This window comes from Hyla sarda, chromosome 3 (genome assembly GCF_029499605.1).
Source record: "Hyla sarda isolate aHylSar1 chromosome 3, aHylSar1.hap1, whole genome shotgun sequence".
Taxonomy (NCBI): Eukaryota; Metazoa; Chordata; class Amphibia; order Anura; family Hylidae; genus Hyla; species Hyla sarda.
In genome coordinates, this window is record NC_079191.1 from 352,045,989 (window position 1) to 352,061,277 (window position 15,289).

At 48.0% G+C, this 15,289-nt stretch overlaps 1 protein-coding gene across 3 annotated transcripts in view; it reads right to left on the reverse strand.

Annotated features, from left to right (window-relative positions):
- The window catches only part of LOC130362681 (two pore calcium channel protein 1-like), an 86,881-nt gene that overhangs the window by 56,344 nt on the left and 15,248 nt on the right, over positions 1-15,289 (reverse strand). For 2 of the 3 annotated variants that reach the window (XR_008891520.1, XM_056567572.1), the window contains exon 1: positions 8,963-9,238. The exons of the other annotated variant lie outside the window; for it this stretch is intronic. Coding sequence is in view for 1 of the 2 variants with exons in the window: in XM_056567572.1 (XP_056423547.1) it covers positions 8,963-9,067 (105 nt within the window). In the remaining variant the exon portion in view is untranslated. Of the gene's footprint in view, positions 1-8,962; positions 9,239-15,289 lie in introns of those variants that run through there. 3 annotated transcript variants of the gene reach the window in all.

A 15,289-nucleotide genomic window follows, 5' to 3' on the forward strand; every position in this document is an offset into this window, starting at 1 on the left:
ATGCAATTCAATGGTGAATTTTTTCTTCTTCCTATAACGCCTATCCCTATTAACTATTCTAACCCCTCCCTCTGCTCCACCCCCAGGTATATTAATAAGTCCCCCCTCTCTAGCTACACTATCTTCCCCCTCTATGTTGAAGGTACCCTCCCCCCCAGTCCCTAGTTTAAACACTCCTCCACCCTTCTAGCCATCTTTTCCCCAAGCACAGCTGAACCTTCCCCATTGAGGTCCAGTCCGTCCCTACGGTAGAGCGATTATTCACCAGCGAAGTCGGCCCAGTTCTCCATAAACCCAAATGCTTCCTTCTTACACCAGCTTCTGAGCCACTTGTTTACCTCCTTAATGTCCCGCTGCCTCTCTGGTGTGGCTCGTGGTACAGGTAATATTTCTGAAAATATTACATTGGAGGTCCTTGCCTTAAGCTTGCGGCCTACGTCCCTGAAATCATTTTTAAGGACACTCCACCTACCTCTTACTTTGTCATTGGTGCCAATATGTACCATGACTGCTGGGTCCTCTCCAACCCCACCCAGCAACCTGTCAACCCGATCCGCGATGTGCCGAACTCGAGCGCCAGGAAGACAACACACTGTTCGGCGATCCCGGTCTTTGTGACAGATCGCCCTGTCTGTCCCCCTAATAATTAAGTCTCCCACTACCAGTACCTGTCTGGCCTTCCCTGAATTCCTCCCTCCCTCCTTACTGGAGCAGACACCCACCTGGCAGTCAGAGGCGGTATCCTGCTGCAGTTCTGCTAGCTCTGAAATGGCATCCCCCTCATCTGCCAACCCGGCAAACTTGTTGGGGTGTGCCAGTTCAGGACTAGCCTCCCTGACACTTTTACCTCTACCCTGTTTTCTGACTGTAACCCAGCTAACTGCCTGACTGTCCTGCCCTTCCGTCTCACTATCCTCCTCCACCTCTACCCTAGAGCATACCTGCTCAGTGAGCAGGAGACTCCTCTCCAAGTTGTCAATGCGTCTCAATGTTGCCAGTTGCTCCTCTAGATCCAGGATCTGAGCTTCCAAATGAACAACTCGCACACATCTCGCACAACAATATGCACCCTCAAACTGCTGTTCAAGGATTGCATACATTGCACAAGATGTACACCGGACTGCGTTTTCCAACATGGAGGCCATCTAGCTATGAGGAGTTCACAGATTAACAGCCAAAAACAGACAGTAACTATTAGAATTAAATTCTAAGTAGACATTGTGAGTTAAAGTCTCTACAGTGTAAGGAAAGTAACACTCACAGTGATCTCAAACTGCTGCTTTCAAACTCTGTTTTATAACTCTCTTTCGACAGCCTCTCTTCCAAAGCACACTCAGACAGAGCATGCCATGGTAGGTGGAGGCCTTGTTAAAGATTTTGACAGAGAAGCAATAAAATACCGTTGCTGCGATTATCTGCAAAACTAGGGAACCGCTGACCAGATAACAAGGAAACTCTGACCTAATAATAAATACAATGCCAGGACTGCTACAAATATCAGCATAGCATAGTATCATCCAGGTTGCCCAATTGTGGCATTTTTTTTACCAGCATGACCCCTGACTTGTAATGTTACTGATTTTGCATTTCAGACACATGCCAAATTAAGGCAGCTTACAAATATACATACAAATGTTCAGCCTTGACCAAAATCCAATAATGAATACCTTGTTGGGGGAAATACTAATCAAAATACACCCGAATTATGCATAAAAAAAAAAATAACAACATTGCATAATACCAGTGCTGGCCCAAGGCATTGTGCTGCCTGGGTCCAAGAGTGAAATGCTCCTCCCCCCCCCCCCCCCGCCCCCGCCAAAAAGAAAAAAAAAAAAGGTATTAGGTAGGTAGCAGTTCCCCCATATTAGGCAGGCAGCATAGTTTCCCCACATTAGGTAGCATAGTTTCCCCACATTAGGTAGCATAGTTTCCCCACATTAGGTAGCATAGTTTCCCCACATTAGGTAGCATAGATTCTCTGCCCCCCCCCCCCCCCCCCCAACCAGACACACTCACCTGGCCTGTGCCGCGATTCTCTCCGGCGGCGGCCTGACGAGTAACGTCACTGACATCTCCTGCACAGGTCTGCGGAGGAACATCACTTACACGACATCACTCGTCAGACCCGACTGACACGGAAAAAAAAAGGGGGCGGATCCCAAGGTAGGGCCGGCCCTGATACATATTATGGTCCAACTTTATTATGTGTTTTAGATACCTCATAAGACAGTTTTGAGGAGACTAAAAAAAGGAGAATAGCTAAGTGGCATGTATGATGTGCGGAATTTGTTAATGCTGTGCTGTATCCTGCTTCCTGAACCATCCTTCTGCAGAGGCAGGAAGTTCTGTAATCACAAACTTGAAGGGGGAATAAGTGAAGAACTTAATTTTAACCCCTCCTGCACAAATGTTAGAATCCAGTTGTTGGATGGAAATCTTTCCCCAATTTTTCATAAAAGTTCATAATCCTGCCGCCCACTTTGCCATCCTTGTTTGTCAGGACTGCAGCTGAAAATTCTGGGTCAAGACACAGCCATTGGTAGTGAGGAAAGAATATAAATTAGAATAAAAGGTATTCTGCTGCTCTACCACTTTAATGCTTGACTGAATGTATATATGTTATCTACATTGGGGTACACAGTTATCCCCTACCCACAGGATAGGGAAAAAATATCTGATCGCAGGGGTCCGACCATTGGGACCCCCTCAATCTCCAGAACAGGGCCCAGACTCTCAGTGAGAGAGTGTGCTGTAGACCACACGTGCTCCCTTAATTTGTTTGGGAGTGCCAGAGATGCATGAAAGCTGGACTTTGGCATCTCTTGTGCTCTCAGACACTTATCCCATATCCCATGGAAACGATAAGATCGATTTCACTGGACAACTCCAAAGGGGTCCTTGGTTTACATGAATTATTTTGCCAAGCATTTTAAGCCTACACCAGAAGTGGAACCAACTCAGAGAAAAACCACACTTGAAAGATTTGCACCTTTTTGTATGTTTTGCACCCACTTGTGGTATTCCTTGACAAAAAAATACATTATGCACCAAAGGAGTTGTTACAAATGAATAAAACTTTATATGTGTGAATTACAATATTGCAATTACAATATTAGAGAGAACAAACATGTTTATTGGGGTAAACTGTACAATAGAAAGGAGGCTCTAGTACCCCTATTGGGCCACCTCCAGCCTGGATACAGAATGAGATGAGGTTGGGCATGGAGGCATACAGATTCTGTATGGCATCCTTTGACATACTTGCCCAAAGATGTTGCAGTTGGGCCTCTAGATTCTGCACTCTGGTAAGGTTCTGAAGCTGGCTCTCTATAAATGTCCTATTGGCAGGCCAGGCCAAAAAAATGGTGCAATCTGGCGGAAGCTATTTTGGGCAGTCTGTGATCATTATCCTGTTAAAAATGCCAATTGGAAGCCCTGCCATGAGAGACAACACGGCACGTGTCTGTCATATCACTACTACAGGTGACAGACTGTCTATGTCAGAGCTTTCCAAACTTTTCATTTTGGTGACATCATTTTTAGACATGCATAGTTTTCTGACACACTCCTCGCTATACCACCAATTCCACGCATTGTGTTGCACATTCTACGGCACACAACGTAATGCCAGTTTCAGCTGCTTTCCCCAAATGCCATTTTATCAACTCCCACCTTCATCACCACCGATGCTATTTCATCCCCTCCCTTCACCCCCCCGTGTCATTTCATCTCCCCCCCCCATTCATTACCCCCTGTGTCATTTAATCCCACCCTTCATCATCCCGTGTGATTTAACCCACCCCATTATGGCACATCCCCCACCCCCTATGCCATTCCTCCCTGTCCCATTTCATCCCACCCCTGTGATCCCCTCCTGTGCCATTTCATTCCCCCCTCTTTCCCCCACTGCCATTTCAATTCCCCCCTTTATCACCCTCTGTGCCATATCATCAAAAAACTCCTCCCCCCCAACTCCTCTCTATGATCCTTCTGCTGTTCCGTTGCATTTCTCACCTAGCCGGTGTCCCTCGATGCGCTCCAGCAGGCTTAGGTGAAGGGACCTGGCGTTAAGGACAAGCAGCGTCCTCTGTGTGATGTCAGGAATGTCACTGGTTGAAATCTTCAGCAGAAAATCCTGCACATCAAATCTGCAGAGAATACTGTACGTGTGAATTAGGGATCAACCGATTATCGGTTTGGCCGATATTATCGGCCGATATTCACGATTTTGGACATTATCGGTATCTGCAATCACCTGTTCCCAGGGTCCGCGCTACTTCTGGCTCCTGCGGCGCCCTGCACTATTGCTGTGCGCTGCGCAATGACGAGTGACGTCCTCAACGTGACGTCACGGTCAGTGTGCACAGTGACAGCTCAGGACGCCGCCAGAGCCAGAAGTAGCGCGGACCCTGGGAACAAGTAATTATAAAACCGGGGATGGGGGAGGCAATGGGGCAGCAGCGGTGGTTGGACTCAGGACCGGCAGGGGGAGAGAAGCGGACGGCGGCGGTCTCTGGGTAGAGGATAGGCAGGGGGATCAGTGGCGGTCTCTGACCAGAGGATAGGCAGGGGGGTGGGTCAGCGGCGGTGGTGGTTGGACTCAGGAGGACCCCAGGACAGGCAGGCGGAGAGAAGAGGGTGGCGGCGGCGGTCTCTGGCCCAGCAAAAGACGCTGCAGTTCATTGATTTAAAGCGCCCGCTTTAAATCATTGATCTGCAGCTACTTCTGCAGGGCCGGGGGTGGGGGTGGTTTGGTTAGAAATAGCCGATAACTTATACCAGAATTATCGGTATAAGTTATCGGCTATCAGCCTGAAAGTTTACAGATTATCAGTATCGGCCCTAAAAAATCAATATCGGTCGATCCCTAGTGTGAATAGACCATTAAAGTGTCCGTGGCCCATGCTGGACTTGAACAGGCAATCAGCACCGTGGCCACTTTAACCCCTTAACGACCAAGGACGTATATTTACCCTCATACCGCCCCATATGCGGAAAAATTAAGTTATAGGGGTCAAAAGATGACAATTTTAAACGTATACATTTTTCTGCATGTAGTTATGATTTTTTATAGAAGTACAACAAATTCAAACCTATATAAGTAGGGTATCATTTTATTCATATGGACAAACAGAATAAAGATAAGGTGTCATTTTTAGCAAAAAATGTACTGCGTAGAAACGGAAGCCCCCAAAAGTTACAAAATGGCGTTTTTTCTTCAATTTCGCCGCACAATGATTTTTTTTTCCATTTCGCCGTAGATTTTTGGGTGAAATGACTGATGTCACTGCAAAGTAGAATTGGTGGCGCAAAAAATAAGCCATAATATGGATTTTTAGGTGCAAAATTGAAAGGGTTATGATTTTTAAAAGGTGAGGAGGAAAAAATGAAAGAGCAAAAACGAAAAAACCCGTGGTCCTTAAGGGGTTAAATCAGTGAGCAGTGGTAGCTGCTGCTGTGGGACTGGACACGCCTGGGGATTACAGCCGACAGACTAGTGTGTCACGGCACTCAGTTTGGAAAGGACTGGTCTATGTGAAGGCTTCTAAGATCATCACACCAGCAACTGGGGTAGTCACTTACCAGCAAAGTGGCATGGGGCATCCATATTCCAAACTAACCGCTGTCATATAACAGGGAACAATAAAATTACATTTTTGTGACCTTTTGAGCCATTTTAAATTACAAAACAGCTGAAAATGACTTGTTTGAACATAGCCTTAGGGTGTCATATGCTGGTTTGTTGATCAGAGTTGAAGTGTCACCAGTAATAAAAGTTTTACTGCAACCACTGCCTTACTTATGTCATGTACTGTACTAGCACTATATAAAAGGGGAAAAAAGTAGCATAAACCGCACTTATCACTGGATTTTTAAGATTTTAAGAAAAACTAAGCAGCAGAAAAGACAAGGTCCTGAGAAGGAGAGAGGATCACTTTCCTATCTGCTAATATTTTACCCAGTTCATTACATTGTAACAGAAAGTCAGCAATTTTGATCCTTCACATGTTCACTGTCTACAAGGATGAATTACAAGTTCAGAACAACACATTCTGAGCGGTGACCACCAGATTCAATGAAATGGCTAATAGATCTTGGACTGATATCTAGTTCATGAACTTTAGCTATATGGATCTTCATACCCTAGATCACTAGAAGGGCTACAAATACACTTCATCATTTCTTTTAAGGAAGTTTATTGTTTTGAAAACAGAAGTAAACAAGAGTCTGATGTTTTCCTGCATAGACAAAATAAACAATGTATCTTCTGAACTATCTGATGTACATGCACTGATCTTCATGCACACACATACAATATTCTATATGCACCTACATAGAATAATCTATATGCCCATACATACACTGACCTAAATGCCAATACATACACTGACCTATATGCCCATACATACACTGACCTATATGCCCATACATACACTGATCTATATGCCCATACATACACTGATCTACACGCTGGAGGGAACTGGGAGCAGGCTGCATGTCGACCTAGTGCTGCTGTAATTGCCCACTGGCCCCTGGTTTTTGCTTATTACGCACAGGTAGGTTAGCGTTAGGTCCCGTGCCATCTGAGAAACCTTGGCGTTGGTGTGCGGGCTCTGGTGTGTCCTTTATATAAGGATACTGGCGAATGTCTCAATTTTAACATCAGTGTTGAGGGATTAGCCAATGTCACTGTATACATCTACCACAGTAGTGCACCTAAATTTCTGTATTGCAATACATACACTGACCTAAACGCCAATACATACACTGACCTAAACGCCAATACATACACTGACCTAAACGCCCATACATACACTGACCTAAACGCCCATACATACACTGACCTATACGCCCATACATACACTGACCTATACGCCCATACATACACTGACCTATACGCCCATACATACACTGACCTATACGCCCATACATACACTGACCTATACGCCCATACATACACTGACCTATACGCCCATACATACACTGACCTATACGCCCATACATACACTGACCTAAACGTCCATACATACACTGACCTATATGCCCATACATACACTGACCTATATGCCCATACATACACTGACCTATATGCCCATACATACACTGACCTATATGCCCATACATACACTGACCTATATGCCCATACATACACTGACCTATATGCCCATACATACACTGACCTATATGCCCATACATACACTGACCTATATGCCCATACATACACTGACCTATATGCCCATACATACACTGACCTATATGCCCATACATACGCTGACCTATATGCCCATACATACGCTGACCTATATGCCCATACATACGCTGACCTATATGCCCATACATACGCTGATCTATATGCCCATACATACGCTGATCTATATGCCCATACATACGCTGATCTATATGCCCATACCTACGCTGATCTATATGCCCATACCTACGCTGATCTATATGCCCATACCTACACTGATCTATATGCCCATACCTACACTGATCTATATGCCCATACCTACACTGATCTATATGCCCATACCTACACTGATCTATATGCCCATACATACACTGATCTATATGCCCATACATACACTGATCTATATGCCCATACATACACTGATCTATATGCCCATACATACATTGATCTATATGCCCATACATACACTGATCTATATGCCCATACATACACTGACCTATATGCCCATACATACACTGACCTATATGCCCATACATACACTGACCTATATGCCCATACATACACTGACCTATATGCCCATACATACACTGACCTATATGCCCATACATACACTGACCTATATGCCCATACATACACTGACCTATATGCCCATACATACACTGACCTATATGCCCATACATACACTGACCTATATGCCCATACATACACTGACCTATATGCCCATACATACACTGACCTATATGCCCATACATACACTGATCTATATGCCCATACATACACTGACCTATATGCCCATACATACACTGACCTATATGCCCATACATACACTGACCTATATGCCCATACATACACTGATCTATATGCCAATACATACACTGACCTATATGCCAATACATACACTGACCTATATGCCCATACATACACTGATCTATATGCCCATACATACACTGATCTATATGCCCATACATACACTGACCTATATGCCCATACATACACTGACCTATATGCCCATACATACACTGACCTATATGCCCATACATACACTGACCTATATGCCCATACATACACTGACCTATATGCCCATACATACACTGACCTATATGCCCATACATACACTGACCTATATGCCCATACATACACTGACCTATATGCCCATACATACACTGACCTATATGCCCATACATACACTGATCTATATGCCAATACATACACTGACCTATATGCCCATACATACACTAATCTAAATGCCCATAGACTATAGCTATACGCACATGCATGCAATGCTCTATATCTACATACAATGCTCTATATGCACATACACACAATGATCTATAGGTATAATCCTAGGATCACCTCTGGAGACCATGGCATCCTCCAGATCAGTGTTTCCAAACCAGGGCTGTCCGGTCATGCTGGGAGTTGTAGTTTTGCAACAGCAGGAGGCCCCCTGGTTAAAAGACACTGCTTCAGATGCAAGAATGGTCCCAACCTGTGGCTTTCCAGCTGTTGCAAAACTACATCTTTCATCTTGCAGGCATGCTGGGAGTTATAGTTTCACTACAACTGGAGCGATGTTTTCCAAACCGTGCGTCTCCAGCTGTTGCAAGACTACAACTCCCAGCATGCCCGGAAAGCCGAAGGCTGTCCGGGCATGCTGGGAGTTTTAGTATGGCAACAGCTGGAGACACACTTTTTGAAAACCCCTTCTGAGTTGTCTCAGAATAGAGACACTACCAGACCCTGCTGTCCCATACTCTGCAGCGCTATCCCTACCTCCTCGGCATCCTGCCCTGGGACACCGCATCCTCCCCGCGTTCCGCTATTTCTCCCGCCGCTGTGGACCTCTGAGAGAGCGGTTTTCTCCGGACTTTGTGACATGCTGTAAAGTAATATTCCTGGAGGAGAAGTGGACGGTGACTCGGTGCACTGTTCGCCCCGCGGTCCGTGCAGTCTCCTCCATACAAGTTACTAGATAACCAGCCCTGAGCTCCCGTCCACAGCCCGAGCCTGGTCACATGACCGAACGGAAACCACTCAGCAGGATTGAGGGAACAGCTCGGGTTTCACCTTCCGCAGAGATGAGCAGCCCCCCATGACAGACACATTGCCCCCCCCCACATGACAGACACATAGCCCCCCCCCATGACAGACACATAGCCCCCCACATGACAGACACATTGCCCCCCACATGACAGACACATAGCCCCCCACATGACAGACACATAGCCCACCCCCCACGTGACAGACACATTGCCCCCCACATGACAGACACATAGCCCCCCCCCCCATGACAGACACATAGCCCACCACATGACAGACACATTGCCCCCCCACATGACAGACACATAGCCCCCCACATGACAGACACACAGCCCCTCCACATGACAGACACATTGCCCCCCCACATGACAGATACATTGCCCCCCCCCCCCACATGACAGACACATAGCCCCCCCCCATGACAGACACATAGCCCCCCACATGACAGACACATTGCCCCCCACATGACAGACACATTGCCCCCCCACATGACAGACACATTGCCCCCCCCCCCACATGACAGACACATAGCCCCCCACATGACAGACACATAGCCCCCCACATGACAGACACATTGCCCCCCACATGACAGACACATTGCCCCCCCACATGACAGACACATAGCCCACCCCCCACGTGACAGACACATTGCCCCCCACATGACAGACACATAGCCCCCCACATGACAGACACACAGCCCCTCCACATGACAGACACATTGCCCCCCCCCCCACATGACAGGCACATTGCCCCCCCCCCCACATGACAGACACATTGCCCCCCACATGACAGACACATTGCCCCCCACATGACAGACACATTGCCCCCCACATGACAGACACATTGCCCCCCACATGACAGACACATTGCCCCCCACATGACAGACACATTGCCCCCCACATGACAGACACATTGCCCCCCACATGACAGACATGCACCTAATGTTGGGGGATTTATACTGCCAGCCTAATGTGGGGGAACTACAACCTAATGTGGGGGAACTACAACCTAATGTGGGGGAACTATACTGCGCCTAATGTGGGGAACTATACTGCACCTAATGTGGGGGAACTACACTGCACCTAATGTGGGGAACTATACTGCACCTAATGTGGGGGAACTATAGTGCACCTAATGTGGGGGAACTATAGTGCACCTAATGTGGGGGAACTATACTTCACCTAATGTGGGGGAACTATACTTCACCTAATGTGGGGAACTATACTGCACCTAATGTGGGGAACTATACTGCACCTATTGTGGGGAACTACACTGCACCTAATGTGGGAAAGTATACTGCACCTTATGTGGGGAAATATACTGCACCTAATGTGGAGGAACTATACTGCACCTAATGTGGGGGAACTATACTGCACCTAATGTGGGGGAACTATACTGCACCTAATGTGGGGGAACTATACTGCACCTAATGTGGGGGAACTATACTGCACCTAATGTGGGGGAACTATACTGCACCTAATGTGGGGGAACTATACTGCACTTAATGTGAGGAACTATACTGAACCTAATGTGGGGAACTATACTGCACCGAATGTGGGGGGATTTATACTGCCAGCCTAATGTGGGGGAACTACAACCTAATGTGGGGGGATCTATACTGCCAACCTAATGTGGGGGGATTTATACTGCCAGCCTAATGTGGGGGAACTATACTGCACCTAATGTGGGGGAACTATACTGCACCTAATGTGGGGGAACTATACTGCACCTAATGTGGGGGAACTATACTGCACCTAATGTGGGGGAACTATACTGCACTTAATGTGAGGAACTATACTGAACCTAATGTGGGGAACTATACTGCACCGAATGTGGGGGGATTTATACTGCCAGCCTAATGTGGGGGAACTACAACCTAATGTGGGGGGATCTATACTGCCAACCTAATGTGGGAGGATTTATACTGACAGCCTAATGTGGGGGAACTACAACCTAATGTGGGGGAACTATACTGCACCTAATGTGGGGGAACTATACTGCACCTAATGTGGGGGAACTATACTGAACCTAATGTGGGGAACTATACTGCACCGAATGTGGGGTGATTTATACTGCCAGCCTAATGTGGGGGAACTACAACCTAATGTGAGGAACTATACTGCACCTAATGTGGGGAACTATACTGAACCTAATGTGGGGAACTATACTGCACCTAATGTGGGGAACTATACTGAACCTAATGTGGGGAACTATACTGCACCTAATGTGGGGGATTTATACTGCCAGCCTAATGTGGGGGAACTACAACCTAATGTGGGGGATATATACTGCCAGCCTAATGTGGGGGAACTACAACCTAATGTGGGGGAACTATAGTGCACCCAATGTGGGGGAACTATACTGCCAACCTAATGTGGGGGGATTTATACTGCCAGCCTAATGTGGGGGAACTACAACCTAATGTGGGGGGAACTATACTGTACCTAATGTGGAAAACTATACTGCCAACCTAATGTGGGGAAACTATACTGCACCTAATGAGGGGGGGGGACTACAACCTAATGTGGGGGAACTTTTACTGCCAGCCTAACTGTGCTGCCAATCTAAGGTGGGGGAACTATAAACTATCAATTAAAAAAAAAAAAAAGTTTTTCTCTATCGGCTCCATTGGGGGACACAGACCGTGGGTGTATGCTGTTGTCTCTAGGAGGTGTGACACTATGGCAACAAGAAAGTCGTCTCCTCCCAGCAGGATATACCCGCCTCCAGGCCCTGAGGTAATCAGTTTAAGCTTAGTGTCTGAAGGAGGTGGACATGGTCTAGAATATTCCAGACCAGGTCTTCAGATTTTTTGTTATCCTAGTATAGGGACGTGTTAACTTTTTATTCCTTTTTCTTTCATGTTTTCAGGTGGGGACTCAGGGACTCCGGTTCCCTGTTTCCCCATTGCGAGTAAGGGGGCACAGACATTGCGTATATGCGCTGTTCACCCCCCCCCCCCCCTCGCCAACGGTCAGCGCCTGGGTTGGTACCTCATGGGTCCGGGTCCCCCTATTTCTCTGCTCGCCTCGCTCGCGCATAGCAGCTATGCGTGATGCAGGGACCATAAGCTGACTGAAGACTTCTCTGAAGACTCCATAAGGTAAGTTCTTCTGACTGAGGTAAGTACTTTCCCCTTTCTGCTTAGGTGCGGACTTGCAACCTCTGGAGACCCCCTGTTTTTGGACCACCGTTTCAGGTATACAGGGGCTGGACTTTTATTCTGGGGGAGCAGTGGCATCTTAGGGGGCATGGACTTGCAACATCTGGAGACCCTCATTTTGTGGCCCACTTTTCAGGGTCGAAAGGGCTGGCCTGAGTTAGGGGCTCTATTTTTTATTAAAAAAATAGGGGGAGCAATGGCAGAATGTATGGATTACTTTATTATGCACATGTGTATGTGAGTGTGTTCTAGTATGCGGCTTACAGCCGCAGCGCTTATTATGCGGCTGACAGCCGCGGCGCTTGTACTTTCGGGCGCATGTAGCGCCAACTTGCTTTCACTTTCGGCAGCAGACGGCTGCCGGCGGATATGTGTATCGCCCACTCACTTCCCAGCGGGCGCATATACGGCTAACATATGCGCTCAGGGCAAGGAGCGGGCACCATAACTGTGTTTCTTCCCACAGGGCCGCCGGAGCTTACTGGAGGCGCAAATCGCCCTCCAATCAGCGTTGTGAGCGCGATTCAGGTGGCAGGGGCCGAACAAAGACAGTGCCCCTGCTCCAGGAATGCCCCTCTCATGCTATTGGCTAGCTCCTCTCTGTCTGCATAGAGCGGTGTCTCCTCTCAGCAGGGACAGAGTGTTACAGTGTTGGGGTTAAAATCTTTCAGCTCTCACGCTGAATTACTGTCACAGGTGACACAAATCTGTTCCTCCCTCTAAACTGTCAACTAGACTGCTAGTCTTCTATTTTGTCTATATGACATATTATTCCAAAAATGCCTGGTTCTGCTGAGCCCACTGGCTCTGCCTGCTCCACTGCTCCCCGAGACCCCCTAGCTTCCCCGGATGTTACAGTTTCCGGTGGATTCGGCCGCCTCTCCAGCCTGGGTTTCTTCCTATCCCAGTGTATGGCTGACTTGACTCAAGTCTCCCTTTCGGTGGCCGAGGCCTCCCGTGACATGGTGTCTACCTTGAAGAGGTCTGCCCTGTGCCGGCCCTCTAGTGGGTCCCGCTCCTCTTTTCCACAAGCCTCACGCTCTCACAAGCGTACTAGGGGTGCTTTTTTTTACTCTTACATTGAGTCTTCGGGTAGACGTGGGCGTCCCCCCGTGGGTCTCGCCCCCCCGTGTCATCTGATCACAGACGTCGCTCCTCCAGAGGACGTTCCCGGAATTGCCGCTCTGCCTCGCCAGAGCCGCGTACCCGGTCAGGGTCGCCCCCCTCCTGGGCTGCCTCCACTCATTCACATTCTCCTGGTGAACTGGCGGATGAGGCTTCCGAATCGGCATCTGACTCAGAGGACCGCTCGGATACAGTTGAAACGGTGAACTCATTGGTTGCGGCCATAAGAGACACCTTTCACTTAGAGGACCCAGGATCTTCGGACGTGACTCCTGAAGTATCCTTTCATCGTGTTCAACCAGCACCTCAAGGATTCTGCTCTCACGCTGAATTTCACATCCTTCTGGAATCTGCATGGAAACATCCGGACAAGAGGTTCTCGGGAAGGAAGAGGGTTCAAGTGCGTTACCCATTCGCCAAGGACCTTGCCTCTAAGGTGGTTTCCCCTCTCTCGGTGGATCCACCAATTTCCCGCCTCTCTAGGCTACTACACTGTCGCTAGCGGCGGCTGCCTTCAAGGACTCGACAGAAAAGTAGGTGGAGTCCTTAGCGAAGTTTGCCTCTGAAGCAGCAGGCTCTTCTCTGTTTCCCACCTTCGCCTCTGCATGGGGCTCCAAGGCCCTTTCGATGTGGTGCTCAAAACTCAGTCAGGCGGGATTCCCCCCAGAGGATCTATTTTGCTTTGGTTCTCCAATGCTCTAAAGCTGGGGGCTTTCTGTGCTCAGCTACCATGCAGTCAGTCCGTTGTGCTGCCTTGCTGTGGGTCTCCTAGCGGCCCTCCGCCGCTCCATGTGACTTAGGGCGGGGGATGCGGATGCTGCCTCCAAAAGGTCTCTTACCGAGTTTCCTTTTACTGGTACCCGTCCTTTTGACGGGCGCCTTGACGAGATTATCTCTGAGGCGACGGGGGGTAAGAGTTACTTGTTGCCTCAAAATAAGGCTTGCTTTTCTTCCAAGGGGAGGTCCTCTTCCTTTCGGACCTTTGGCCACAATAAGGGGTCTGGGCAGGTGCCTTCGCGGGACAAGAGGTCTCCCTCTTTCCAGGCGCGTCCGTCTTGGAAGTCGGACACCAACCGTTCCGGCCGTTTTGCGGCCAAATCAGGTAAACGCAATCACACTTCCGCATGGAGTGAAGCCACCACCCGCAGGTTTTTCTCGGGTGGGAGGTCGTCTCTTACTTTTTCGAGACAGCTGGACCACACACATTCAGGAAGTCCCTGCCCAGGGAATCATTGTCCCAGTTTCTCCAGGGGAATGTTTTCGGGGTTTTTTATTCCAATTTTTTTGTGGTCCCCAAGGAAGGCGGTTCTGTGCGATCGATTCTGGACCTCAAGCGTCTCACCGTCATCTTCTCCGCCACTTCTGAATGGAATCTCTCCGTTCGGTAGTGGCATCCATGGAACAAGGGGAGTTTCTTTCTTCGTTGGTCATTAAGGATGCCTATCTCCATGTTCCAATATTTCCCGGCCATCAGCGGTACCTCCGCTTTGCGGTTCCGGAGGGGCATTTTCAATTCATAGCCCTTGTCAGGCCCAAGGCCTGATTATTAAAATCCTATATGTGTATTAAAATTATAACTGTGTGATGTATTATCCAAGCCAGGGGTGAGAGTTCATTCAGACTGTGTTTTGTGTATTGCATTTTATTGGGGGGTCTGACTGCTTGTTTACTTCTCCTTTGAAGTCAAAGGCTTATTTGAAGTCATGCACTCTGGTCCCATCATATAATCAAACAGATAATGGACCAGGAAGAGAGATGCCCCACCTGGTGGG